This window comes from Mustela putorius, unplaced genomic scaffold, assembly GCF_011764305.1.
Source record: "Mustela putorius furo isolate JIRA1106 unplaced genomic scaffold, ASM1176430v1.1 tig00537297_pilon_pilon_pilon, whole genome shotgun sequence".
Lineage (NCBI taxonomy): Eukaryota > Metazoa > Chordata > Mammalia > Carnivora > Mustelidae > Mustela > Mustela putorius.
In genome coordinates, this window is record NW_025422435.1 from 581709 (window position 1) to 607301 (window position 25593).

A 25593-nucleotide genomic window follows, 5' to 3' on the forward strand; every position below is an offset into this window, starting at 1 on the left:
AGCTTCTATTGGAACATCTCCAGACAACTGGAGGAGCACATTTCCCTGGTGGAGCTGTGATCTTAAGAATTATTTTGTTTTCTCAGCCGGGTGTGGAAGAGGGGTGGGCTTGGGATCTGTTAGAGGACGACAAAGCCTGTGACTCCCAGCACACCCATTCATGGTGGTTTTTGTTTGGCTTACGTAATGACTGTGACTGCTCTGGCTTCGGCTACTGCTGTAGTCTTACTCTTCGTGTGAACTAGTAGTGTTTGTGTGGTGGTGGAACTCTGCCACAGGTATGAGGGAGGATATCAGAGTAGCAGGGACCAGAACAGACTTTCGCTACCTGTTTTCTCAGAGATAATAAAATAAAAATTTTCAATAATATTTCTGGGGTGCTAGGTTGGCTCAGTTGGTAGGTCATGCGACTCAATCTCGGGACTGTGGGTTCAAGCCCCACCTGGGGCATAGAGCTTTAAATTACACAAAAAAATTTTTATCCCAGCTAATTTACCTCCCAAGCTCTGTGGGGTTTGACCCTCAAAGTCCTGATGTAGATGGGTGTTTGTTTCCTAAAAGGTGGTGGGGAAGAAAGGTGTCAGGCATCCTATTCAAAGGTTCTCACTCCTCCCCTCTTTCTGTCCTTTTCAGTCCACTTCAGCTCCTCCTGCCTCAAGTCTGTAGAAGTTGCTTGTGGATCTGGAATAAGCTTGGGTAACAAGATTTGATTCCAGTCCTAACCCTTTTTTACCTGAAGCACATGCCTCTTAATATTAATCACAGCTAATGTTCAGATTCTTTGCCCAAACCTCTGAGGCACAGTTATGTAGCTCCCATTTTTATAGAAGGGGCTTGTAGAGGTAAACTTTCAAGTTTGTTGTTTGTATAATAATGATAAGTCCCTCTTATCCAATTCCTGACTCATTCAGAAAGTACCTTTATGTATATAGGCAGTTTGGTGCTTAAGAGTTTAGATTTTTAAAAAGATTTTATTTAAAGATTTTGTTAGGGAGAATGCACGATCAGTGGGAGGGGCAGAGGGAGAGAGAGAAGCAGGCTCCATGCTCAGCCCCGAGCCTGATTTTGCATGAGGGTTTGGGGGGCGGGTGGAGAGGCTCAATCCCAGGACCCTGAGATAGGGACCTGAGCCAAAGGCAGACGCCTAGCCAACTGAACCAGCCAGGCATCCCTTAAGATTTTATTTTTGAGTAATCTATAATGCGGGGCTGGAGCTCCCATTACTGAAGTTCGAATCCCAGCGCTGGCACTTTGTAGCCGTGTGATTTCTGTATTATAATCAGTGCTAACATTGCCTACTTTCTGAGGTGTTTTAAAGATTAAATACATATAAAACACTTGGAACAGTGCCTAGCATGAAATAAATGCAATATTATTGATATCTCTACATGCACGGAGGTTTTGTGTTCCGTTTGGGCACATGCTTAAATTATGAAACTTAACGGGCGTCTGCTGGAGAAAACGACATCGTCTAGAAAGCATTTACTTCCCGGTTTGTTTTTCTTTCTTTCTTTTTTTTTTTTTTTAAAGATTTTATTTATTTGACAGATCACAAGTAGGCAGAGAGGCGGGGGGGGGGGAGGTAGGGGGGCGCGGGCCGGGCGGGTGGGCGGGGAGCAGGCTCCCTGCTGAGCAGAGAGCCCTATTTGGGGCTTGATCCCAGGACCAGGACGCTGAGATGATGACCTGAGCCGAAGGCAGAGGCTGAGCCACCCAGGCGCCCCTCAGTTTGTTTTTCTTGGTGTGCTCGGAGTGAGTGCCGAAAAGCTTCAAGTAACCAACCCCTCTATTTCCAGGGTCTGGAGGGTTCTGGAAGTAAGTGTTGCCAGGTGCTGTTGCATTGGTGCCTTGTTCTTATTTAGGGGTCTAGGTGGCTTTCCCCTATACCCCCTAGCTCACAGTAGGTGGGGCAGGCAAACAAGCTTAGAGGTTTGGGCGATTTCTGCAAGGAACGGGGCTTGCTTTATCCACATTCGCACAAAGATGAAGCTTTGGGGAAGATTCAGCCCAGTTCTTCTGTGTCACCCGAAAGTTAATTAAGGGATCGGCAAACTACAGAAGTCGGCTCGGGGACTAGAGCTCGGCGCGAAATAGCGCTTTCTGTGACAAAATAAGCAACACCCGTGGAAGTGATAGACCGGACTCCGGAAGCACTGCAGCTGGGCGCCAAATTTGAGTTCCTGGGCGCGAAGTTTAAATTTGCCCCGTCACCACACACCACACTGTGATAGGTGGGTACAGGGAGTATGAGAACAACAAAGTTTAAATTTGCCCCGTCACCACACTGTGATAGGTGGGTACAGGGAGAACGAGAACACGTCAGTTCCTATCCCCCCACCCCCCACGTTGAGCCCGGGATCTATAAAAGGTCTCGCGCCTGGCGTCCCCTCGCAGTTGCTCAGGAGCTCCCTTGGCATCGACCACCAGCTGGAGGTAAGCGACGATCGGCCACGCTAGAGGCGCCCGGAGCAGGTAGGCGGCTGGTGGGGCTTAAGTGGTTACTGAAGCGGGAACAGTCTTGAAGCTCATCCTAGTTAAGCGGGCTTAATTAAAATCAAGACCGCCACATGCCCGGACTATGAACCTTGGGACTGAGATTATGGCAGAATGTTTTGCCGACTTCTACTTTAAAAAAGGCGTTTGGAAAAAGCTATTTTAATTTTTTCTTAGCAATATTAGCTCCACTGTAGCGAAGATGAGGAAGGGGGGTTGTGGAGATCCCATTGGGGGCATGAGGGAGAAGGGGCTTGGGTACGTGGTGTACGGTTGTAGGTGGGGGTCGTCTAGGCCTGAGCAGTGGAAGAACTGGCTGAGATTGCAGAGTAAGGGGAGGTGGAGGGCTGGTGAGGGCGTGGGGGTGTTAGATGCCTGATTCCGGAAGGCTGGTGGGCAGATTGAGGTGGGAATGAGGGTGGAAATGTGGGCAGATGGAGGGTGGGTAGGAGTGCGTGCAGGGAGTGGGGGGTGCAGGGGGTGTGTGTCTGATCCGCTAGCTGCGGTGAGAAGGTTGTAAGGGCCTGGTGAGTGGAGGTTTTGAGGCCGGATTGGCGTATGACTGGTTGCCTGGTTGCGGGCAGGCTGGCTAGGGGGCTGAGCTGGGAGGAGGTCTGGACCTGTTGGTGTAAAACCTCTGGGATTGAGAGGGAGGAGGGGGAGTGAAGGGGGGGGTGATGGTGAGTGGCGTTTTTGAGGCCTGATTGGTGCAAGAATTTCTGGGGTTGGGAGAGGTGGAGGGGGGTGGAGGTGGTGAGTGGCAGTGTCGAGTCCTGATTGGTGCAAGACTCTGGGGTTGAGGGGAAGTGAGGCGGGAGGGTGGAGGGTGGTGAGTGGAGGTGTGGAGACCTCCTTGGTGCAAGACTGACTGGGCACGGATGTGTTGGGGGCGGGGTCTGGGCCTGTTGGGTCAGAATGAGTGGCAGTGTCGAAGCACCTGACTGGTGCAAGACTGGCTGGGGGCGGGGTCTGGGCCTGTTGGCTCTAAGACCTTGTGGGGTGGGGGGAGGTGCGGCGGGCTTGTGAGGGTGGTGAGTGGAGGTGTGGAGACCTCCTTGGTGCAAGACTGGCTGGCCACGGAAATGTTGGGGGCAGAGTCTGGGCCTGTTGGCTCTAAGACCTCTTGGGGTTGGGGGAGGTGCAGACGGGAGGGTGGGCGTGGTGAGTGGAGGTGTCGAGACCTGATTGGTGCCAGACTTGATGGCCCCGGAAGTGTTGGGGGTGGGGTCTGGGCCTGTTGGCTCTAAGGCCTCGTGGGATTGGGGGAGGTGTGGCGGGAGGATGAGGGTGACAAGTGGAGGTTTGGAGACCTCCTTGGTGCAAGACTGGCTGGGCGCGGATGTGTTGGGGGCGGGGCCTGGGCCTGTTGGGTCTAAGACCTCGTGGGGTGAGGTGTGGTGGGAGGGTAGGGGTGGCGAGTGGAAGTGTCGAGACCTGATTGGTACAAGACTGGCTGGCTGCGGACGTGTAGGGAGCATAGTCTGGGACTGTTGCTATAAGACTTTCTGGAGTTGGGGGAAGTGGTGGGGGAGTTGTGGGGGGGGCAGAATGAGTGGCAGTGCCGAGGCACCTGATTGGTGCAAGACTGGCTGGGGGCGGGGTCTGGGCCTGTTGGCTCTAAGACCTCGTGGAGGTGCAGGCGGGGGGGGGGGGGGCAAGTGGAGGTGTCGAGACCTAATTGGTGCGGGACTGGCTGGCCCCGGAAGTCTTGGGGGTGGGGTCTTAGCCTCTTGGTGTAAGGCCTCCTGGGGACCCAAAGGGGGAGTAGGGGTGTCTTGGCGGGGTAAGTGAAGGTTTTGAGGCTGTATTTATGCAAGGCAGGCTGAGGCAGAAACCTAGCATAGGGAGATAAAGGCATTGGGGCAGGGTGGAGAGCAGTTGGGGATGGGGGTGACCTGGTCCCATGTAAGACCATTGGTGCGTGGGTACAGTAAAGGGATGGGGAGAGTAGAGGTTGGCTAATGGTATGTAGTGGGCTGGCCTATGTAAGAGTGCCTGGGAATAGGAATAGAGAGGTGGAGGGATGGCAGAGTGTAGAGGGGTCAAAGCCAGATAGGTGGAAGACTCTGGGGCTTGAGGTTGGAGTAGGGAGAGGGAGTAGAGAGCAGGTGTGGGGAGAGTGGTGGGCCAGTGGCGATGGGGGTAATGGGAATCCCTTTTGAGAGAAGATACTCATGGGCCAGGGCCTAAATGGGGATTAGTGCATTGTAAATCCTTACAATGGGGAGAAAATTTCTCTGGGGACTAATAAATGAATGGATTAACCTGGTGCATCGCTATAAGATGCAGTTGAAGTTACTGCCATGTGCTTTGGGCTTTCTGATTGGTCTGCAGAGAACCTTGGCAGGGCATGGTGGGAGAGGGTGTTGCTCTAGTTTTCTCCAGCCAGGAGAAGCCTGCAACAAACATTTAAATACATCTCGTTTCACAGTGCAGAGCTTTGGCCTCAAATTAGGGTGAATAAGCTGCTCAAAGATAAATGCAGAATGTAGAAATGTTTGTTCCGGGGGCACCTGGGTAGCTCAGTCAGTTAAGCCACTGACTGGATCTCATCTCAGGTCTTGATATCCGGGTTGTGAGTTCAATCCCCTGTGTTGGGCTCTATGCTGGGCATGGGGCCTACAAAAAAGAGAAAAGAAGTGTTGGTTCTGAGTTTTGGTGTTCTTTAAAGAGTATATTTTTGTTTTGACTGTAGACATGGACATGTCAGAAGAAGCAGCTGGCCAATCTAAGATCCAGGATGATGATTGGTGAGACTTGAAAAATTCTGTTTTCTCTTAGTGTAGTTATACTTGTGCTGGCCAAATGACTTTCTCAAAAAGTGTATGTTTCTTTCGAGTCTGTGGAGTGTATAACTTGGTTATAGAATGAATTGTAAAAAGGAACCTTAGAATCATATAGGAATCCAGCCTCTTAATCAATGCACGAATGCTGTTATATATATAACATCTCTGTTAGTGCCCAGGAGCATAAAACTCCATGAAACAACATAGTGCATTGTTGAATATGTGTAATTTCTAGAAAGTTCTTCATTTTAGTGAACTTAAAACTTGTCTTAGGTGCTTCTATCCCATTGTTCACTGTGCTGCCCTCCAGAGGTACACAGATGAAGTGTTTATCTTCTCCATGATAAGGGGGTATTTTAAAATCATTGTCTTATCTCTGAAGTCCTCTCTCTCTCCCTCGGGGGACACTGCCTTGATTTCCTCCACAGATAAGCATGTAAGCTTATAATATGGGAGAAAGCAGAAACCATAGAACAGAGAGTCTGGAAATCGACCCTAATACCCAAATATGAAAACTTAGTTCATGATAATGACATTTCAAATCAGTGGGGAAAAGATGGATTCATCAACAAATAATTTGAAGATAATTGGCTAACCATTTGGGAAAAAATGAGAATTGGATTCTTCATCTCTCCTTATGACAAAATAAATTACACATGGGTAAAATATTTAAAAATAAAGGAAATCATTAAAAATGTTAGAAAACAGATTTCATTTCCAATAATTTTGGAGTGGGGGAAGCCTCAGTTTGATATCAAACAGAAGTATAAAAATGACAAACTGGAAAAGTATTCACATTACCCATGATAAAGTATTGTTATTCTTCATCTACAAAGAACTTTTACAGGTCAACAATTTAAAAAAAGGTGAACACACATATGGAAAATGGGCCAAAGATATCAGAAGATAGTTCTTAGGGGAAAAATAGTGTTGGCCCATAGACATTAAAATTTATTCACCTTTACTTATATTTAATGAAAAAAAATTTTCATGAGATACTGTTTTTCATATATCAGGTTGGCAAAATTTTAAAAAATGATAATAACTGGAGTTGGTGAATTTGTAGGAGAATAGGCAATTTCTTATAGTCATTGTGGGAATATAAATTGGTGCAACATTTTTGCAGGGCAATCTGGAAATATCCAAATTGTAAATGCCCATGTCCTTTGACCCAGTAATTACTAGGACTTTTTCTTTCCCTGTTAGAAGAATTTTATTTAATTTTCTGTGTGTATATATATATGTTCACATACACCAAAGTGCGTAAATGTGGTTATGTCATATATTCCTTTCTGTGTGTTTACATTTAGTTGCTCTTGACTCCTTTTCCCCTTCTCCCATGTCCTTTCTTCCTATAACTCATATTTATTTCATCATATGTAGACATGTACAGGCTGAAACTTTGTCTTGGTTCAGTTCTGGGAACGAAGGATGTATGATTGAATTACACGTCCACAGAGAAATACACACAAGGATGTTCATTGCAGGATTGTGTAATAGCACCAATTTGGAAAAAGTTTAAGTGACCTAAGGGTGTAGTTGAATGAATTATTGTTCGTCCAAAAAAAATGGTAAGAATTGTATGTTCTGGTAACGGAAAGACTACTAAGATACGGAAAGTGAAAAACTTACAGTGACAGAAAAATCTGTGTAGCATAATACTATTTATTTTAAAAGATGTGTGCACTTGATTTGTGCTGGTATGTGCTTATGTTTAAGAACTTTCCAGAAGAATAATAAGACACATTGTTTATTCCTGGTGAATGGGACTCTTGGAGGAACAGGGACAAAGTGTTCCTCTCCCTCTCCTCTTTCCAGTGTTTTTTAATCACTCAGAAAGCTATCTGGTAAACATTATAACATTGATAGTCATTAAAATGGAAGGGGGAATTAGCAAAAGAATGCAGCAAATAAACATTGGAAGATACGCATCGTAAGTAATAAAAAGAAATGAAAATTTCAATGTTATTTACCTACTAAATTAGCAAATGAAAAAAAATTATCCTGTTATATTAATGCTCCTGAACCGTGCACTGATCTAACCCTTTGCAAATGATTAAGCAAATATACCAAGAGTCATAAAATTGGTCATGTTTTTGATGACTTTGACGTTTGGGAATCAACTTTATAAATCTACTTTATAAAAGTAATTAAATGGACAAAGATGCTTGTTGCAGGATTCAGCTGAATAATTAATGTGTGTTTTCAAATATGCACAGGGTAAAATTCTCAGCTCTCCCGCTGACTCTCATTCTCTTGCCCCAAATAATGCCCTGGGCGGGTGGTTGGCATTAGTTCTCCTGAGAAGTAAGCAGGCGGTCTGCATTATTAGTTCTCCCCTTGCAAAGCTGGTTAACAGGAGTCCTTCCTCTAGCATTTGATGAAGAATCGAGAGACCCAAGTTCTGGAAACCACAGCTGGGATAGACCAGATCCTGGAGTTCTAGGTGGAGGTGGCCCTTGAGGCTGGATATTGACTGGCCAGTCTCCCCACCCACCCTCGCTGCAAGTCGGGGCCACTATGTCTTAGGACCTGGGCACTGTGTTTTCATTAATGCAGATGACTGGTTTTGTGTGTGTTTGTTTTTTCTTTGGGCTCACTCAGTACCTCACATAACCTTCATGTAAGGTTCATGTAAGTGGCATGTGTAATTAATTTTTTAAATGGAGAAACTTATTGGTGAGATCTTTCAGGCCAAGTCTTTTTTTTCCCCCCAGGCCAAGTCTTTTAAAAATAAGGTTCTATGGGGGTGTGGGTGGGAGGATGGAAAATAATAAAAGGGACCCTTTTTGAGATTCATTCATTCTTTTATTCAGCCCAATAGTTGAGTACTGACTTCCGAATCCTTGTATGGTTTACTGTCTGGGATGGGAGATAGAAACATGTAAAGAAGCAATTACGGTATAGTATGATAAATGCCGCAATGTGGGAGAGGTACGTGATCCTGTAGGAGGGCAGACATTATCTTACTTAATTTTCATAGTAGCTGTATGAGGTAAGTGGTTCTTTTTTTTAAAAAATCTATTTATTTTAGAGAGAGAAAGTGGGGGAAAAGGGGCAGAGGGAGAGGAAGAGAGAAAGAATCTCAAGCAGACTCCTTACTGAGTGTAGATACTGGCAGGGGCTTGATCTCATGACCTGGAGATCATGAACTGAGCTGAAATCAAGAGTCCAGTGCTTCACTGACTGCACCACTCAGGCATCCCAAAATGAGTGGTGTGTGTGTGTGTGTATGTATGTATGTGTGTGTGTGTTTTACAACTGAGGCCCAGGAACTTATTTACAGAAGTCTAGGTGAGAGGCAATGGTGGCATAGAGTAGGGTGGTAATAGTAAAGTTGTAAGATTTTATTTATTTATTTGATAGAGAGAGAGAGAGAGATCTCAAGTAGGCAGAGAGGCAGGCAGAGAGAGTGGGGAAGCAGGCTCCCAACTGAGCAGAGAGCCTGATGTGGGGCTCAATCCCAGGACTCTGAGATCATGACCTGAGCTGAAGGCAGAGGCTTAACCCACGGAGCCACCCAGGCGCCCCTGAGACTTTTTTTTTTTTTTTTTAAGATTTTGTTTATTTGACACAGAAAGAGAGCACATGCAAGGGAGTGTCAGGTAGAGGGAGGAGAAGCAGGCTCCCTGCCAAGCAGAGGGCCTGATGCGGACTCGATCTCGGGACCCTGGGATCATGACCTGAGCCGAAGGTAAATGCTTAATGACTGAGCCACCCAGGTGCCCCAATTCTGAGACTTTTTCCCCCACAGTTTTGAAATTGGGATCCATTATACATTTGATAGTTTGTCATCATTTGGTAGTGGTTTTTTTTTTTCTTTCTTAGTGGTACTTGTGCTTAGACAAGATGAAATGTATTACAGGGGCACCTGGGAGGCTCAGTTGTTAAGCGTCTGCCTTCTGCACAGGTCATTATCCCAGGGTGCTGGGATCGAGTTCTGCGCCGGGCTCTCTGCTTGGCGGGAAGCCTTCTCCCTCTCCCACTCCCCCTGCTTGTGTTCCCTCTCTTGCTGTCTCTCTCTGTGTCAAATAAATCAATGAAAATCTTTAAAAAAATAAAAGAAATGTATACTAGAAGTAGAGCCAGCAAATCTTGCTGATGGATTGGATGTGTGATCAGGAGAGGAATTAAGGATGACCCCTAAGTTTTTAGTCTGTGTTACTGGGCAGATGGTCGTGCCATTGACCAAGATTGGTCAGTCTCCTATAGGAACAGGATTGAGGGAAGAAAACGAGAATAATGTACTGGCTATGTGACATTTCAAATGCGTATTAAATGTCCAAGAGGTTACTCAGACAGTTGGAGCTCAGTGGAGAGTTGGAGGCTGGAAATATAAAATTGGGGGATGTGGGGTCTTAGGATAGTAGAACAAATGATCCAGGATAGAGGGGACGATAGTGCAACACAGAATGGAAAATTGGAGGAATAAAATCCTTGAGAAGGCGGGAGGGGGATGAGATCCAAAGTGTAGGGGAGGGTTTGGCCGGAGGCGGTGGTGCGAACACTGTGTTCATTGTTAACTATAAAGAAATAAGAGGGTTGGGGGTAGTTGCTGATAGGCTGGTAGATTTGCTGGTGGGAGGATGAGGCAGTTCCTGTCTGATGGCTTTATTTTCCCGGTGACTTAGGAGACAAGGTCATTAACAGAGCAAAAGAGGTTTCCACAGTTTGAAAGCGGAAGGACTCCTGAAATACATAATACGAGGGGCGGAGGACTGGTTTCTCACTGATCAACCAAAGTCCAATTAGTAGTTCTGGTGGCCTGGCCACTGACTAGTCTTTTTTTAGCCCAAGATACTTTTTTGTTTTTAATACGACGAGATGGAGGAGCAGAAATACTGTATTTTAAAAATTACCAGGGGCGCCTGGGAGGCTTGGTCAGTTGAGCCTCCAACTCTTACAGCTCAGGTCATGATCTCGGGGTCCTGGGATCGAGCCCCACTTCAGGCTCTGTGCTCACAGCGTGAAGTCTGCTTAAGATTCTCTTCTCCCTCTAACCCATCTGGCCCATTCGCACGTACTCTCAAATAAATTTTAAAAAATCTGGGGGCACCTGGGTGGCTCAGTGGGTTAAAGCCTCTGCCTTCGGCTCAGGTCATGATCCCAGGGTCCTGGGATTGAGCCCCGCATCAGGCTCTCTGCTCAGTAGGGAGCCTGCTTCCTCTCTCTCTGCCTGCTTCTCTGCCTGCTTGTGATCTCTGTCTGTCAAATAAATGAATAAAATCTTAAAAAAAAAAGATTCTTTTCTCCCTCTAACCCCTCTGCCCCATTTGCACATACTCTCAAATAAATTTAAAAAAAATCTTGGGGCACCTGGGTGGCTCAGTGGGTTAAAGCCTCTGCCTTTGGCTCGGGTCATGATCCCAGAGTCCTGGGATCGAGCCTCGCATCAGGCTCTCTGCTTGGCAGGGAGCCTGCTTCCTCCTCTCTCTCCTCTCTCTCTCTCTGCCTACTTGTGATCTCTGTCAAATAAATATATAAAATCTTTAAAAAAAATCTTTAAGAAAAGAGAACCAAGGTCATGTTTTTGACCCATACCTGGGAAACCATACACCCAGCAAGAGGGTTTTTTTTTTCTCCGATTAAAAAAAAAAATTGACTCTGAAACCAATAATACATTATATGTTAATTGAATTTAAATTACAAACATGGAAAACAAATTTGAGGTCCACTCCTGAGTAAGTCCAGTGTACAGTGACAGATACATGAGCGGGAAATTGAACCAAGGGGGGTGAGCCAGCATGTATCTTGAAAAACAGAAAAAAAATATTTTCAATGCAATATTATAACCCAATATAAAAATATTATCCGTCCAATATATTGTTAATCTGATATCCAATCTCAAGGTTAAAATGAACACCCTCAAGAAGCGGCGAAGGTTAGCTTGATGCAACTATTAGGTCCACCTTTAGTGCTTTTTGGTTTCCTCTTTGAGCTCTGTGTCACACTAAGATAACCTATGATTAGGTCCTATGCAGCAGCCTGGTACATTACGGGGGTGGGGGGACAGAGAAGCAAGGGACCCAGCATCACTGTTCACTGCAGGGAGCAGCTGCAGCTGGGGCAATCCCCCTTCGTTTGCCCCCCAAGAAATGGATTTCAGCGTTTGCCAATGTAGCTAGACCACAGTTCCGGTATGTAGGCCCCTTTTTTTTTTTTTTTTTTTTTTTTAAAGACTTATTTATTTGACAGAGATCACAAGGAGGCAGAGCAGTATGCTCTGCCTGCTGGTGGGGGGGACAGGGGGATCAGACTCAGCAGAGAGCCTGATGTGTGGGGCTCGATCCCAGCATCCTGAGATCATGACCTGAACCAAAGGCAGAGGCTTAACCCACGGAGCCACTCAGACGCTCCAGTAGGCTCTCTTCAAACCAGTAAAGCCCTACAAGGCGGACCTCCTCCCTCTTTGGTCCTTTTGATTTTTACCTGTAATTTCTTCATCCATGAGTCCTTTCATGGGTGTCCCTTGTCTCAGAAATCACTTTCATATCTTTCTTTTCCTCTTTTTCTTAGATTTACTTAGTTATTTTAGAAACAGAGAGAGTGGGTGTGGGGAGAGGGAGAGGGAATCCTCAAGCAGACTCCCCTCTGAGTGTGGCAACCGCCTTGGGCTCAATCTCACAACCCTGAGATCATGACCTGAGCCGAAACCAAGAGTTGGATGCTTAATGGACTGAGCCTCCTGGGCGCCCCCCCCCCCCCGCTTTCATGTCTTTCATAGAAATAGATCACTTGGCAGAAAATAGGCTAATTGCTGGTAGCTGATGATACTCAACGAACATCCTTCCCCTATTTTTGATTCTGTGGTAGACTGAGCAACTTGTCACTCCTAATTTTTCTTCACCTCCCCTGCTGTGATCTTAATTTCCTAACTCCCTAAAACTTTTCATGCATGTCAGAAGCTCTGGTGGGTGGTTCTCTCCATGCGAGATCCTCTGCTCATGGACTTGCGAACGATGTTCATTGGCCTTCCTTTATAACAATGCATATCTCATTTTTCACAGTTGCATTCTTACTGTGGACTCAAGCAGTGATGAAGAGTTTGAGCCCTGTAAGTAGCTTCCCTTCAAAGTGGTTATTTCCGTTTCAAGGTGTAACAACCCTGTCTTTGTGAAGATGACTGAAATGTGGTTTGGGACATTTGGTGTGAGCTGGTCCAGGGTCTGTCTCCTCTAAGGTCTCTCTCCACATTGGTGAGATGAAGGTCATTTCCCTGCTATTAGGAGCAGAGGCAGTTCTTTGTGCTTGGTTTGCCACCTTGACCTTTTTCATTCTAGGCATCCTGACTTTTATTTCCTCTCTAGCTCACATAGGGTGGGGGGATATAAGCCTCCCAACGATTTTAACCAGCCCTAACTTCTGGACGTAGGCTTTAGGGAGTTAAAGATGTGGGTAATTATCCTCTTTCAAATGCTTCCTGACACACTCTTTCCTTCTCTGATTTAGTTGGAACCAAAAAGAAGGAGCAGAAAAGGAACTTTAGGTGAGTAGGAAAATTAGCGACATTTGACATTTGTTGAGGAATGATGTTGTGGGTAAGAAGATTGACAAATAAACAACACATTTCCTCTCTGAGCACTATGTTCAGGATCATAGTAGGTATCTGATCTCACAGCCAGGTTCAGAGTATTAGATCTTTTTGCCAGGCCTGTTATCTAATTGGTCACTTTCTTTCTCGGAATGTCTTTGTGATTGATTTGTCCACTAATTTCCACTCTCTACTCCTCAGGCCCTTATGGGCCCATGTGCCAGACTGTAGGAGGTGCTAAGAAAATTTTCAGGAATAAATCCAAAATAGGATGCTAGGTAACTGATGTTTCCATGTTGACTCCTCGAATTACCATAGCAGGTGTGCTGAAACATGATTTACATAATGGCAAAATTCACCCTTTGAGGTGTATAGTTCGGTGAAATTTGACAAATTTATGTGGTAGTGTAAACATTTCCACAATCACAGGAGATGCAGGATCTTTTCATCACTGCCATTTACATTTTATTTTATTCTTTAATTTTGAAATTTCTGTGTTTTGACAAAATTTTTATATTTATTTATATATTTATTTGTGAGTAAAGCAATATAAGTTTATTAAATGAAGAAAGAAAAAGCTCTCAAGAATGAGAGGGGTCCCAACAGGGTTGCCCTATTTTTTTATTTTTTATTTTTATCTTTCTGAAGACTTTGTTGTTTTTTATGTTCGTTTGTTTTGTTTTTAAATAATCTCTACACACAACATGGGGCTCGAACTTTGAACCCCAAGATCAAGAGTCACTTGCTCCTCCGACTGAGCCAGTCAGGCACTCCCTACAGTATTTTTGTTTGTAATTGTAAAAATTTTTAATTTTAATTCCAATATAGTTAATGTGCAGTGTACTATTAGTTTCAGGTGTACAATAAAGTGATTCAGCACTTCTATCCATCATCTGGTGCTCATCATGGTCATCATTTAGGTTTCAGATGCTTTATTGTAGTTTCTTTGTGGCTTCCAGTATTGTACCTAATAAAGTCCTTACTTGATAATACATTTAAATGTCCAATTTTTAAATAGAAAAGTTGGTTTATTCCTGCCTCCAAGGGATAGATGTTGAACAAATACGTAGAGAAAATCTGTTTTAATGGGCCTGCCGGGAATGCCCACAGCTCTTGGTCTAGTTCCTGGAGGCTACTATAAGTGGGATATTGGAGGAAGGGTGAAACTGGGGAAGGAGGGGGCTTTCCGCTTTTCAGTTTTCCTTGAACTGAGTTCAGTTTTGGGCCTGTGTAAATGGAGGGGCCTGTAGGCAGGGCCGATCCTCAAAACATTTAACGACCGTTTGAGTACAGACGGGGATCAGTCAGGATGACTGCCAGACCCGTCAGAACAGACGCGATCAATAAACACTGGGCAAGGCTATTCCTGCACGTGTGGACTGCAAGTCAGCCCTACCCATGGGATTCCAGGTAGGAAGTTAGAAATTGTGGAGCTGGAAGTCAGGCACACAGTTGGGCTGGATATAATGGCTTGCATTGGCGGATAGGTGACATGCATGCAGTCCTTAGGAATTGATTAGCTTGGTGTGAAGGCACTGTGGAAAAAGCCTGGGAGTGAGCTGAGGAAAAGAGGTTAGTGAGAAGGAGTGGACAGAGGCGCAGGAAGAGAACCAAAACAGAACAGTAGCTTGGAAATCCCAAAAAAGAGTTTAAAGGAGAGAGTGACCAACAGTAGAGCCAAGGCGCCTCAACCTGGCAGCTTAAATGTGAATATGGTAGAAGTGGATTAGTGGATTTGTGACCGTAACAGGTAAAGATAAAGGAAAATGGCCACTAACTGTTAGAAATTAACATTTGCCTAGTCCATTTTTGCCCTGCACCAGAACTGTTGGCATACATGCCTTCGGACAGCCTATTTCACTCAGTACTTGACAGATAGCTCCTTTCGCCAGGATAGAGCCAGATTTAGTGATTTGGTTGAAAGATGGAAAATCAGGAATAATTATTGAGTAGTTCTGAAGAAGGGGAATGGCAACAGAACGTTTTCAGGTGCTCATGTTCATGGTGGAGGCGTTAGGAAAGGCCGTGAAAAGAAGACCGTAGTGCTGACGTTTCACTGTTGTTTTTCCTTGTCTCCTCACTCAGCTATGTGGTGATTGACTCTGACTCTGAAGACGAATACTTCAGTAATAATGTCAGAGCTCACATATCTGACATCAGCAGCGAAGGCAAGTATACTCGTAATGGAGGGAAGTCGCTGAGATCGGCATCCCTATCACACAGTGGTTTTAGGGTACGCGTCAGGATATGCGTCAGCAAACATTCAATTCTGGCACTCACTTAGTAGCAGGTGCCACCATTTCTTCCCTCGTGGGTGCTGGATGTGGATATGGCTGGATTCCCTACACACACCCCCTCCCTGGTGAATTTCCAAACATAGCAGCAACTGTTCTAGGCTCTTTAGACCTTGGTCATCCCCCTCCATAGAGTTCTGGCCACCTACATACAGGGTTCCTCTCCTACCTATATATAGGGACCAGGGCTGGGGAAGAAAGGAGCTGACACTAGGAAGGTATGAAGGCTGCTCAGCTCCCCTCTCCACCCTACCCCCGCACCCATCCCCGCCATTCTTTTCCTCCTCCTCTGTGTGTGGGAATGACAGAGAGAGGGAAGGGGAGAGGCGCGGGCCTATTCTTTCCAGCTGGGGAGAGACTTAGCTAGGTGATGGTGCTGAGTCAGCCCACTGTGACTTCTCGGGGGAGCCCTTACTTTCTCCAGCTAGCTCTTTGTCTTTGCCTTTCCCTATTCTGCGTATATTTCCTGGAGATTTCTGTCCTTCTTGGAGCCCATATCCCACAGCAGTTCTTTGCCCCTGTGGTTTCAGAGGCTCTTTTAAAAACCTTTCCAGAGGCAGGGAGCTATACCTGCAGTTTGGAACCTATTCAGTGGTGGAGGGGGGTGAAAAGTAGGAAGATGAGGAGCTTTTTCTTTTTAATTTTAGATTTTATTTATTTACTTAATTATCTGAGAGAACAGGGGAGGAGCAGAGGGAGAGAGGCAAGCAGACTTCTCACTGAGTGTGGAGCCTGATGTGGGGCTTGATCTTACAACCCCCGAGATAATGACCTGAGTCAAAATTAAGAGTCAGATGCTTAACAGACTGAGCCACCCAGGTGCCCCAAGACTAGGAGCCTCTTCTTTGGCCTTAGGGATGGTACTTTATTGATCTTTGTTCACTTCTGACAAAGATAGGGCATGACCCATAGGCCTCTCCTTAAGGTACCTGCACCCTTAAAGTGCTGGCTGCTTCTTTGCTAACTACCAAAGAGCTACCATTGGCCAGCGTTTCCTGGCTAACCTGCGTTACCAGAGCAGGGAAAGGAGAGGTGGCTTGCAACCCTAGTCTGCTACTGTTCTGCTAGCTGTCCCCTCTCAATGATTTTTCCTGTGGTTTTTGTCTTTCTCTGACTGACTTCACTTAGCATGATGCACTCTAGCTCCATCCACGTCAGAGAACAGTATGGAGGTTCCTCAAAAAGTTAAAAATAGGGGTGCCTGGGTGGCTCAGTTGGTTGAGTGGCTGCCTTTGGCTCAGGTCATGATCCTGGGGTCCCAGGATTGAGTTCTGCTTCGGGCTCCCAGCTCCGTGGGGAACCTGTTTATGTTCTCTGTCAATCTCTCTCTCTCTCTGATAAATAAAATCTTTTAAAAAAAAAAAAGTTAAAAATAGACCAACCCCACAATCCAGCAATTGCACTCCTAGGTATTTACCAAAGGATAGAAAAATACAGATCCGAGGGGGTGCATGCACCCCAATGTTTGTAATAGCACACTCAACAACCAGATAACAGATTCTTTTTTTTTTTTAAGATTTTATTTATTTATCAGAGAGAGAGAGGGGGAGAGAGCGAGCACAGGCAGACAGAATGGCAGGCAGAGGCAGAGGAGAAGCAGGCTCCCTGCTGGAGCAAGGAGCCCGATGTGGGACTCGATCCCAGGACGCTGGGATCATGACCTGAGCCGAAGGCAGCTGCTTAACCAACTGAGCCACCCAGGCGTCCCCAGATAATAGATTCTTAATGTGATTCTGAACGTCCCTGTTTCCAGCTTGCTTCATTTGTGCTCGATAATCTGAAGTTGAGTGTGTGGGGTGGGCAGAGGGAGTATATGAATATGTGACCATGTCTCGTGAATTTCAGATGAGATTCTGGATGTGTTATCAGACACTGAGGAGCACCCTGCCACCAAGGAGCCACCAATAGTTATTACTGATGATGACAGTGATTTTGAGGGCCCTGTGCTTATAATAGATGAGGATTCGTGTGATCAGGGCCAAACTGCCTCAGAGGAAAAAGAGATGGAGGTCTTCAATGTCTCCCAAAGAGGTTCCTCTCATGATGCTGGGGAGCTGAATCTTGGTGAAAATCTGGGCCAGCCACCACGAGGTGCCGAAGCCGAGGTGGAGATTGCAGATGACAAGCCGGCACCTGTGGTGGAGCAGCCACGGAAGAGGAAGAGTAAGACCAAGAATATATGTGTGACACCTGGTAAGCCGGTCACCTCAAGGACACCCAACCTCCTGAATCCGCCCTGCTCTCCCCTCTCCCTGTGCACCAGCCAGGCCTGCTTTGCCCTTGAGAGGTCTGTCCTGCCTACTGACCTTGGGCCTTTCAGCAGTTTCCTGGTGGCTAAGGGAGATAGCCATCCCAGGCAAAAAGATTTTTCTGGAAGTGGGGGAGGAACACCTGTGTCGTAGAAGCTGTTGTTCCCTCGATCTGGCACATTTTCTCTCTGTGCTTTTCATCCTAAGGAGATGCCATTTTTCTTGGGACCCAGCCCAATTGTCAGTTCCTGTAGGGAGCCGGACATCAGAGAGGCTCCTCCCTCCTGGGTTCCCAAAGTTCTCAGAGCCTGTCCCTGCTAAAGCACTTACCCAGCTGTCTTATGATGTGTTTCTGAATCTGTCCCCCACCCCCCAGTGGACGATGAGCCTCTGGGTGGGAGGACTCTTCAGTTTTAAGTCTCTCCCAGGGTCTAGCTTGGTATTCGGCACATAGTCGATGTTTAATACTTTTTTTCAGTAAACAAATGAATGACACTGCTGTTACAGAAGTCTCTGGCTACAGCGGTCAGCAGTAAATGGGGGCTAACCAAAGACACACAGGCTGGACTTGTATGCTGAGTGAAGGTCTACCCTAGAATCTGAGATGCTTCCTTGTATTGTTTTTTTTAAGATTTTATTTGAGAAGAGAGAAAGGGACAGGAACAGGGGCAGAGGGAGAGGGAGAAGCAGGCTCCCCGCCAAGCAGGGAGCCACATGAGGGGTTCGATCTGAGCACCCTGAGATCATGACCTGAGCCCAAGGCAGACGCTTAACTGGCTGAGCCACCCAGGCGCCCCTAAGCTACTTCCTTAGGGCAAGTGCATGAGATGTGCTACACTGTTCCTTATGCTGCCTGTGCCTCAGTTGCCCACACAATCTGACCTCTAGCGGCAGGCTCACATCACCTCATTATATAGTCCTTTTACCTATGACAGCCTCATACCCAGCTTACTCTGCTGACAGCTCTGGGATTCACTCAGGGAGACTTTGTCACCAACCAATGGAGAGTATGCAGGCTTCAGACCTTTTCTAGATGGTGCTCTGGGTGTGGCTGTGGGGGCTGCTCCTGGGTGCACCTTTCTTCCAGTTCTGGATGGGCCCAGCTTTCAGGGTACAGATGAGCTATTATCTTTACAGCTGTGAGAGTCTCCAAAAGACGTGCGCCTACCAAGAAGAAGCCCGGTGCAGGGAAAATTGAAAAACGCACGCCTGGGTACGTACTGTTCATGTTCAGCTGCATGGGAATTAATGGTACTGTTGTCCCGTCCATGTGAAGTGGTCCACCGCACCTGTGGGAGGGTCTTCCAGGGGATGGAGGAGTCTGGTTGGAGAGGGGACAAGGCTTCATTCCCTGAATTGGGGGGGCATAAATTGGGAGGAGGACGGAGGAGAGGAGGAGGAGATACTGCACTGCTCCCCACCTCTTTTTGTCCCCAGCAGAGCCCTGCACAGGCGCCCTACCACAATTCCTGTGCTCCCCTGGGTGGGTCCAGAGCCCTTTGGCCCCCACATCAGTGCTGGCCTTTCCTCGGTCCTTAAACTCAGGTCAAAAACTCATGTGTAGCCAAACATGAGACTTCTTCAGACTACATACTGCCTTGTTGCCACCAGTGGGCACAAAACTAAAGCAGTCACAGGGGAGATGGTAGGAAGGCAGAGTGGACATGTCCCCATCTATTGGAATTGGGAGGGGGCATTCAAGATTGCCTTTCGGGTTTTCACGGTGCTTTGGCTGCCTCCAGTTACTCCTACAGCTTGTCGATGTTCTTGAACATTTCGAAAGCTTAAACATCAGGGTGAAACTGATGGCTCATGGTGCCTTTATTTTTATTAGGCTGTGTGGGATTGGTCCTGAGAACAGCAGGTCACTTAGACCAAAGACATGTCAATACTTTAAAGGAAGCCAAAAACTGACACTTTTTTTTTTTTCCATTCAGATTGCAGGACGTTCTCACCTTTCCCCTTAAAAAGACGGTGTAGTAGGCATAATTTTCTTCGTTCTTCCTCGTGTTCAGGAGTCATACATACTTACATCCGAATTATCTTACAAGACAAGAAATGTGTTTAAAGGACTCTGCTTGTTTGGTTTTGGTTTTGTTTATACCTGGATCTTGAAGCAATAAATGCATCTTTTTTTTTAAAGGTTTTATTTATTATTTGACAGGGAGAGACACAGTGAGAGAGGGAACATAAGCAGGGTGAGTGGGAGAGAGAGAGAAGCAGGCTTCCTGCTGAGCAGGGAGCGTGATGCGGGGCTCGACCCCAGGACCCTGAGATCATGACCTGAGCCGAAGGCAGACACTTAATGACTGAGCCACCCAGGCGCCCCACAATAAATGCGTCTTAAGGGGAGAAGAAGAACGACATGGCAGGCACGGGCACAGCAGGGCCACTTGAACCTGAGCTGAGAGGCGCTCTCTTCTTCTGCACTTGTTGCTCAGAGAAGCAGCTCTCGTCGTTTGGCATGTTCTCTCATGGGTGGATCTGTGGCCAGCCAAGGGTCTTCTCTGGGTTCCTAGATAACAGCCATGAGCTGCCTTTGTGACTTGGGCAGCTCCCAGATTGCTTTACTGTGGTGTGACAGAAGGAGGCCGTCAGCTGCCCCTGGGCGGCGTCATCCTCCGCATCAGCCCAGGGAGGCTAGTGTGTTTGGACTCCTCACGGTTGCCTTGGCGCTTCCTGTGGTAGTCTGTGAGCTTCCTGTTGTGCCTCGCCTTGTTCCTGTGCAGGCTGCTCGCTGGTCATGGCATCTGATGTACCCATTTGGGGTCTTGCTGGTTCCTCTGATGTGGAGGTATTCTGCCTGCAAGTGAAGTGGCAGAGGCATTGAGGGGAAGGTGGGCCAAGTCACAAGGCCTGCTTGACATAGGTGCCAACGGTGGGGGGGTCCCCCCTTCTCTGCTGAGGTCTGCAGATGGTTTGGGTTTTCATCTGCTACCTTTTTGGATGCAAATTTGCTTTCAGTACAAGGTAATTTGAGGCAGACCATGTTCGTCACCAGTCTCGGACTCTGGGGGATGAGGACCCTGACTTGAGCTGCCTTGGCCTGGTTTTGTTCTGATTCCCTCTCTCCACCCCAGCCCCCTCCCAGATGGCTTCTTTTGTGACTTCAGGATTCATGAGTGTCCTGGCAAAATCCCCATCTCAGGAGTTCCATTAAGTCAGAGACTCAGCTTACGTGTGTTTGCTCCTGTTTTCATCTGTGCTGCTCAGTGGGCTCATCTCTTGGGACCTGTGGGTGGTTGTGGCTAGGATGAAAGGGTGAAATGAATTGTTATTACAAGTGTAAATCCTCCATGTACTTAGCACTATTCTTTGTGCAGTGCAGTTAGACCTCAAAAGATGGGATGACAGTAGGGGTCTAATGGGAAAGGCCCCAAGATTTGGGTTCAAAGATCCAGGGTCTCTGTGAACTTGGGGGAAGTCACCTGACCTCAGACCTTCGGTTTCTTGTCTCCGCCAAGTAGAGATGATGAGAATAGCAATCACTTCTTTGAAGGGTGTTGGTGAGGATTAAGTAAGATAAGGCAACAAGAAGTTCTCTGCAAAGGAGAAAACACTACATGGATGGGGGTTCTCAGGAGAGCTGGAGACATGGTCATTCTAGGGCTCAGGGGCGAATCGGTTGTGTCCAGACATGAACAGACTTCAGGATATCACAGTTCCTGTCCAGAGAACATTTAACTTGCCTACCTTGGCCATGGTGGAAATGGTAGCTGGAGACAGAGGTTGGGGCCCAATTAACCTGGGCCTTGAATGGGCAGACTACACAGTCATGGCAAGCTGGGGAGGGACAGAATAGTGTGTGTGGGGGTGTTGGAGTGGAGGAAGAAAGAAAGAAAAAGGGCCTGGAGGGGAGGAACACTGTAGCAGCAAGGCCCAGAGGGGAGATGAACTAGGCTGGCGACCATGGGGTGCAAAGGAAGTCTGGCTGGAAGAGATGTGAAGGAGATTGTGGTTTTTGAGCTTATTTGAATATGGGGCAAGGGAGAAAATGGATTTTAAGCTGTCTCTGAGGTTTTCAGCCTGGTATAACAGAAGTCCGCTAACAAAACACACTGAGCAGGGGACGTACTCAGGTTAATCAGTTGGCAGTGCACCTGGGGACCTTGTCAACTTGGAACTGGATCCCCCAGAAGAGAGCTCCAGACTGCGGATACAGGAGTGGGATCACTCCTGCTGAGGTTGAAGCCACAGGGCTTCACATCTCTGAGAATGCAAATAGCGGAAAAAAAAAAAAAGGCTATGCGTGGAACTTTGGGGACTGCTCTCCTATAAGGAGCTGGAAGGAAGAGGAACCGGCACCTTTTCCCAGTCTCTCTGGATATGACCCGCATGTGCGCACTTCTCTCATTTCTTCCTCCAGCTGTACATAACTCAGTTGAACTTACCTTCGCAGGAAAGCAACGTGCAAAATACCTGGATGTTTCCTGCGTGACCTGGAAAACGCGAAGCAGTATTCCGGAAGGAAATTCAAGCAAAATAAGGATAGCCTGGTTCAGAAAATCTACACCCTGTTTAACAGCTCGGTGTTTAATAAAAAGGTATTGATGAATGAGTGCTAGATGAGCACCGGCTGGACACCTGGTGCTCTCGGGAGCTGTGAGGTGTTTGGATGTGTTAGCTGTGTATTTCCGGCTCTGGAGAAGTGCCAGCTTACGTACGTGGAGAGATGATGCAGTTGTAGGTGAAAGAAATCACACGTGTTTGTGGCTAATCATCTATGGTAGACTGTTACCAGCACAGGAGATCAGCAGAGGCAGAAAAATCACTGAGAGCCCCAACTGGTCAGGAAATAAGGTTGCCTGCAGGAAGTAAGATTTCTGGTTCTTGAGGGATGGTAGGCAGAGAGAGCAGCAGTTGTGTGTGGGGGGTGGAGAGGGCGTCTGCTGATCCTTGAGTATCTGGAAAGAGAGGCTTTATGTTGAAGAATAATGGGAAGGAGCTCTGTGAGCCTGGGCAAGTTACTTATCCACTCTTTGCCTAAGTGTCCTCATCTGTAAAATGGGAACGATAATAGTACCTGCTACTTCATAGAATTAATGTTCTTTTTTAAAGATACTATTTATTTGTCGGAGAGAGAGTGCATGAGCAGGGGGAGGAGGGGCACAGGGAGAGGGAGAAGCAGACGCCCCTGTTGAGCAGGGAGCCTGATGCAGGGCTCGATCCCAGGACCCTGGGATCATGACCCAAGGTGAAGGCAGACACGTAACTGATGGAGCCCCCCAGGTGCCCCCACAGAATTATTGTTAGGCCTAGGGAAGGTAATACTCCTTAAGTGTCTAGAACAGAGCCTTGGCAGTTGTTAGGATTTTCAGACTTTTATTATTTCTGCTGACACAACCAGGTTCCCCAGCTTTTGGGGAAGTCACTCCCCATGACAGTGGTGTCACATCACATGGCTGATGAGGGGACTGAGGTGCATGTGCAGTTTCACCTCTGCATTCTTATGCTGGGAGGGGAGGGGCTCCGTCTCCTGCCTCAGCGGGGTTTGCCCTTCTCTCCTTGGCTGCCCCTGACCTGTGTCCCCATGTGGGGCAGCTCAAGTCCTTTGTGTGTGTACCCTCAGCCATCTCCCTTGTGTCCTGATGGCTTGTGCGTCATTTTCACCTGGGCTTCAGCCTGGCTTTTACTCTCCCCAGAATGTTTAGATGTGCAGAGCTTTTCTTTCTTTTTTAAGATTTTATTTATTTATTTGAGAGAGAGATCACAAGCAGGGGGAGGGGGTGGAGGCAGAGAGAGAAGCAGGCTCTCCATGGAGAGTTTGAACGTGGGGCTCGATTCCAGGACCCTGGGATCATGACCTGAGCCGAAGGCAAACGCTTAACCCTCTGAGCCACCCAGGCACTCCCCTTGCAGGGCTCTTGAGTAAATAGTCTTTGGTCTGCTTGAAACTGCTTGCTGAGTCACTTTGCTCGCTGATTTGTTCTCAGCTACCAGAGAAAATTGATATTGGCTGGAATAAAAAGATGCTGAGGACCGCTGGCTTATGCACCACGGGTGAGACCCGTTACCCTAAGAAGCAGCGTTATGCGAAGATCGAGATTTCCCTGAAAGTCTGCGACTCCGCAGGTGACAGGCAGCTTTCTGGCTGCGCCCTTTCCTTGTGTAGTGACTCTTACATACTGGTGTTTCCTGACAGCCTATGCCACAGCTTTACCTGTCCTTCCTGGGTAGCTGGGCCTACTACGCCTTGCTCCAGGGGCATTAACTTCTTATTTTTAGAATTTTCGGGAAAGATTTATTCATTTATTTTAGAGAGAGAGAGCATGAGCAGGGCGAGAGGGAGAGAGAGAATCTGAAGCAGACCATGCTGAGCACAGAGCTTGACATGGGGCTCGGTCCTACTACCCTGAGATCGAGATCTGAGCCAAAATCAAGCGATGGACTGTGCCACCCAGGTGCCTCTGCTCAGAGGACATGATTATCGGCTTGGCGGTCTTTCAATTAGGCTAACTGTCTCTCTGCAGGTAGCTCCCCTGTTGCCAGCGGCGGTGTCTCTATTCACCCGGTAACTAAGGTTCAAGGTCTCACCCCCATAGCTAGCCAATCACCAGATCTTCAAAATGACCCTTCTATCCTCGTTCCTTTGCCTCTTCCCAGGTCTGGGGCCCCGTCACCTCACTCTTCATCTCCGTTCAGTTTCCAGCACACCACCGCATCGCTTTCCTACTAAGCCACCTGGGGCGAGTGTGTGGCAGGGTTGAGGGTCTCAGGAGATTGGGTAGCAGACTGGAGGGCAGTGGTTCAGGTGCTCATGATTTCTTTCCATCCCTCTTCCAAGACCGTCTCCGGGACACTTTGATCCATGAGATATGCCACGCAGCCTCGTGGTTGCTTGACGGCATCCGTGACTCTCATGGGGACGCATGGAAATATTACGCCAAGAAATCGAACATGGTGCACCCGGAGCTGCCCATGGTCACCCGCTGTCATAACTATAAGATTAACTACAGGATCCATTATGAATGTACTCGGTGCAAAACCAGGTAAGACCCTCTGCCTCAGACTTCTCTTCGGTTACATTTCCGCTGTGGCCTCCAGCTAACTGGCCCTTTGTGGTTTCGTTAGTAAGCCCATGGCTGGCCTGCCTGTGGAGTAAACCTCTGCTCCTCTCTGCGTCTTCTTTCTCCATGCTCTGCTACTTGGAGCTGGCCTGAGAGCCTTGCTTTGGGCCTCCAGCCAGCAGCTCCGAGAACATGCTGAGTTCCACTGACTGATCAGTTTGCTGTGTGGTGTCTCTTTCCTCATTAGGGTTGGCCGCTATACCAGATCCTTGAACACCGATCGCTTTATCTGTGCCAAGTGCAAGGGGCCTCTGGTCATGTTGCCGCTAACTCGCAAGGATGGAACCCCCATTGCGCCCCATGTGAGGCCCTTTGCTAAGTATGTGCAGGAGAATTATAGAACGATTAAGCATGAGACGGAAGGGATAAGCCACGGGGATGTGATGAGACGGCTGAGCAAGGATTATGCCGATAAGCGAAGGCAGGATCGTTGAGGTTATCTGGGGGCGTATTTCTGTGGGCTGAGCCCCCCTTAACTGCTGAGAAGTTTTAGAAAAATATCTGTTTCTGATAAGTGATGAATATTAGGAATATTAGGATTTAAACCATTTCTTTATAGCCTCATAGAGTTAACGATGATTGTTCTTAGGCAAGGATTCTGCTACTAAGCAATTTTGTGCCCTTGAGGTACTCATAAGCCCTTTGGATCAGATCCACTCTGGGTATTACTCTTAACATAGTTTCAACACGTAGAACACAATTCAGACACAAACTGCATTTTCAAGAGGGGCAGGTGGAGATAAAAAGGATGCTGGAGGTGATCGAGTTTTAAAGGCCGCGCTCCAAGACCAGGGCTGCTGGCAGGTAGAACATGTTATACTTAAATAGACATAAAAGACAAGCATATTTCATGAATTTAGTTGCTCTTGACATTGAATAAGCCTGTGCTGAGCCAATATAATTGTTATTAAGACAAAAAAAAATAAAATGTTTTCTGAAATTTGCTTGTTAAATGGGGTCAGTTCATTGACACCCCGTGCCTAGCGCAGAACCAACCCTCAGGTCCTTCATCCAAGACCCTGAAATCAAGGGGTGGGCAGGGCTGTGTTTCTCTCTCTGGATGCCCTGGGGTTTGGGGATCCATTTCCTCATCTTGTCCAATTTCTAGAGGTCACCAGCATTCTTTGGTTTGTGGCCCCCTTCCATCCTTCAAGCCAGCAACATCTGTCTCTC

General features: G+C 47.2%; 1 protein-coding gene across 4 annotated transcripts; it reads left to right on the plus strand.

The window, feature by feature from the left end:
* The first annotated feature begins 60 nt into the window (after positions 1-60).
* GCNA (germ cell nuclear acidic peptidase) lies at positions 61-25360 on the plus strand. 4 transcript variants are annotated; one of them, XM_045074007.1, is made up of 11 exons: positions 61-696; positions 5189-5243; positions 12287-12333; positions 12729-12765; positions 14896-14978; positions 16950-17297; positions 18491-18566; positions 21753-21897; positions 23287-23425; positions 24138-24342; positions 24608-25360. In XM_045074007.1, the coding sequence occupies exons 1-11, from the start codon at positions 540-542 to the stop codon at positions 24852-24854; spliced, it is 1539 nt and encodes a 512-aa protein (XP_044929942.1). In that variant the 5' UTR covers positions 61-539; the 3' UTR covers positions 24855-25360. The 4 variants fall into 4 exon arrangements, with proteins under 4 accessions (XP_044929942.1, XP_004777304.2, XP_012903677.1 ...); XM_004777247.3 differs by lacking the exon at positions 61-696 and adding an exon at positions 1679-2472; XM_013048223.2 differs by lacking the exon at positions 61-696 and adding an exon at positions 1679-2231.
* Positions 25361-25593: the final 233 nt, after the last annotated feature.

What these genes read in the sequence shown, in the direction of transcription:
- GCNA (XM_004777247.3), top strand. Translation starts at nt 2,247, where the DNA reads ATGAGAACAACAAAGTTTAAATTTGCCCCGTCACCACACTGTGATAGG. An exon ending in TGATGAAGAGTTTGAGCCCT is followed by an intron (nt 12,334 to 12,728) that starts GTAAGTAGCTTC and finishes TCTCTGATTTAG; the next exon opens with TTGGAACCAAAAAGAAGGAG. An exon ending in GCTCGGTGTTTAATAAAAAG is followed by an intron (nt 21,898 to 23,286) that starts GTATTGATGAAT and finishes ATTTGTTCTCAG; the next exon opens with CTACCAGAGAAAATTGATAT.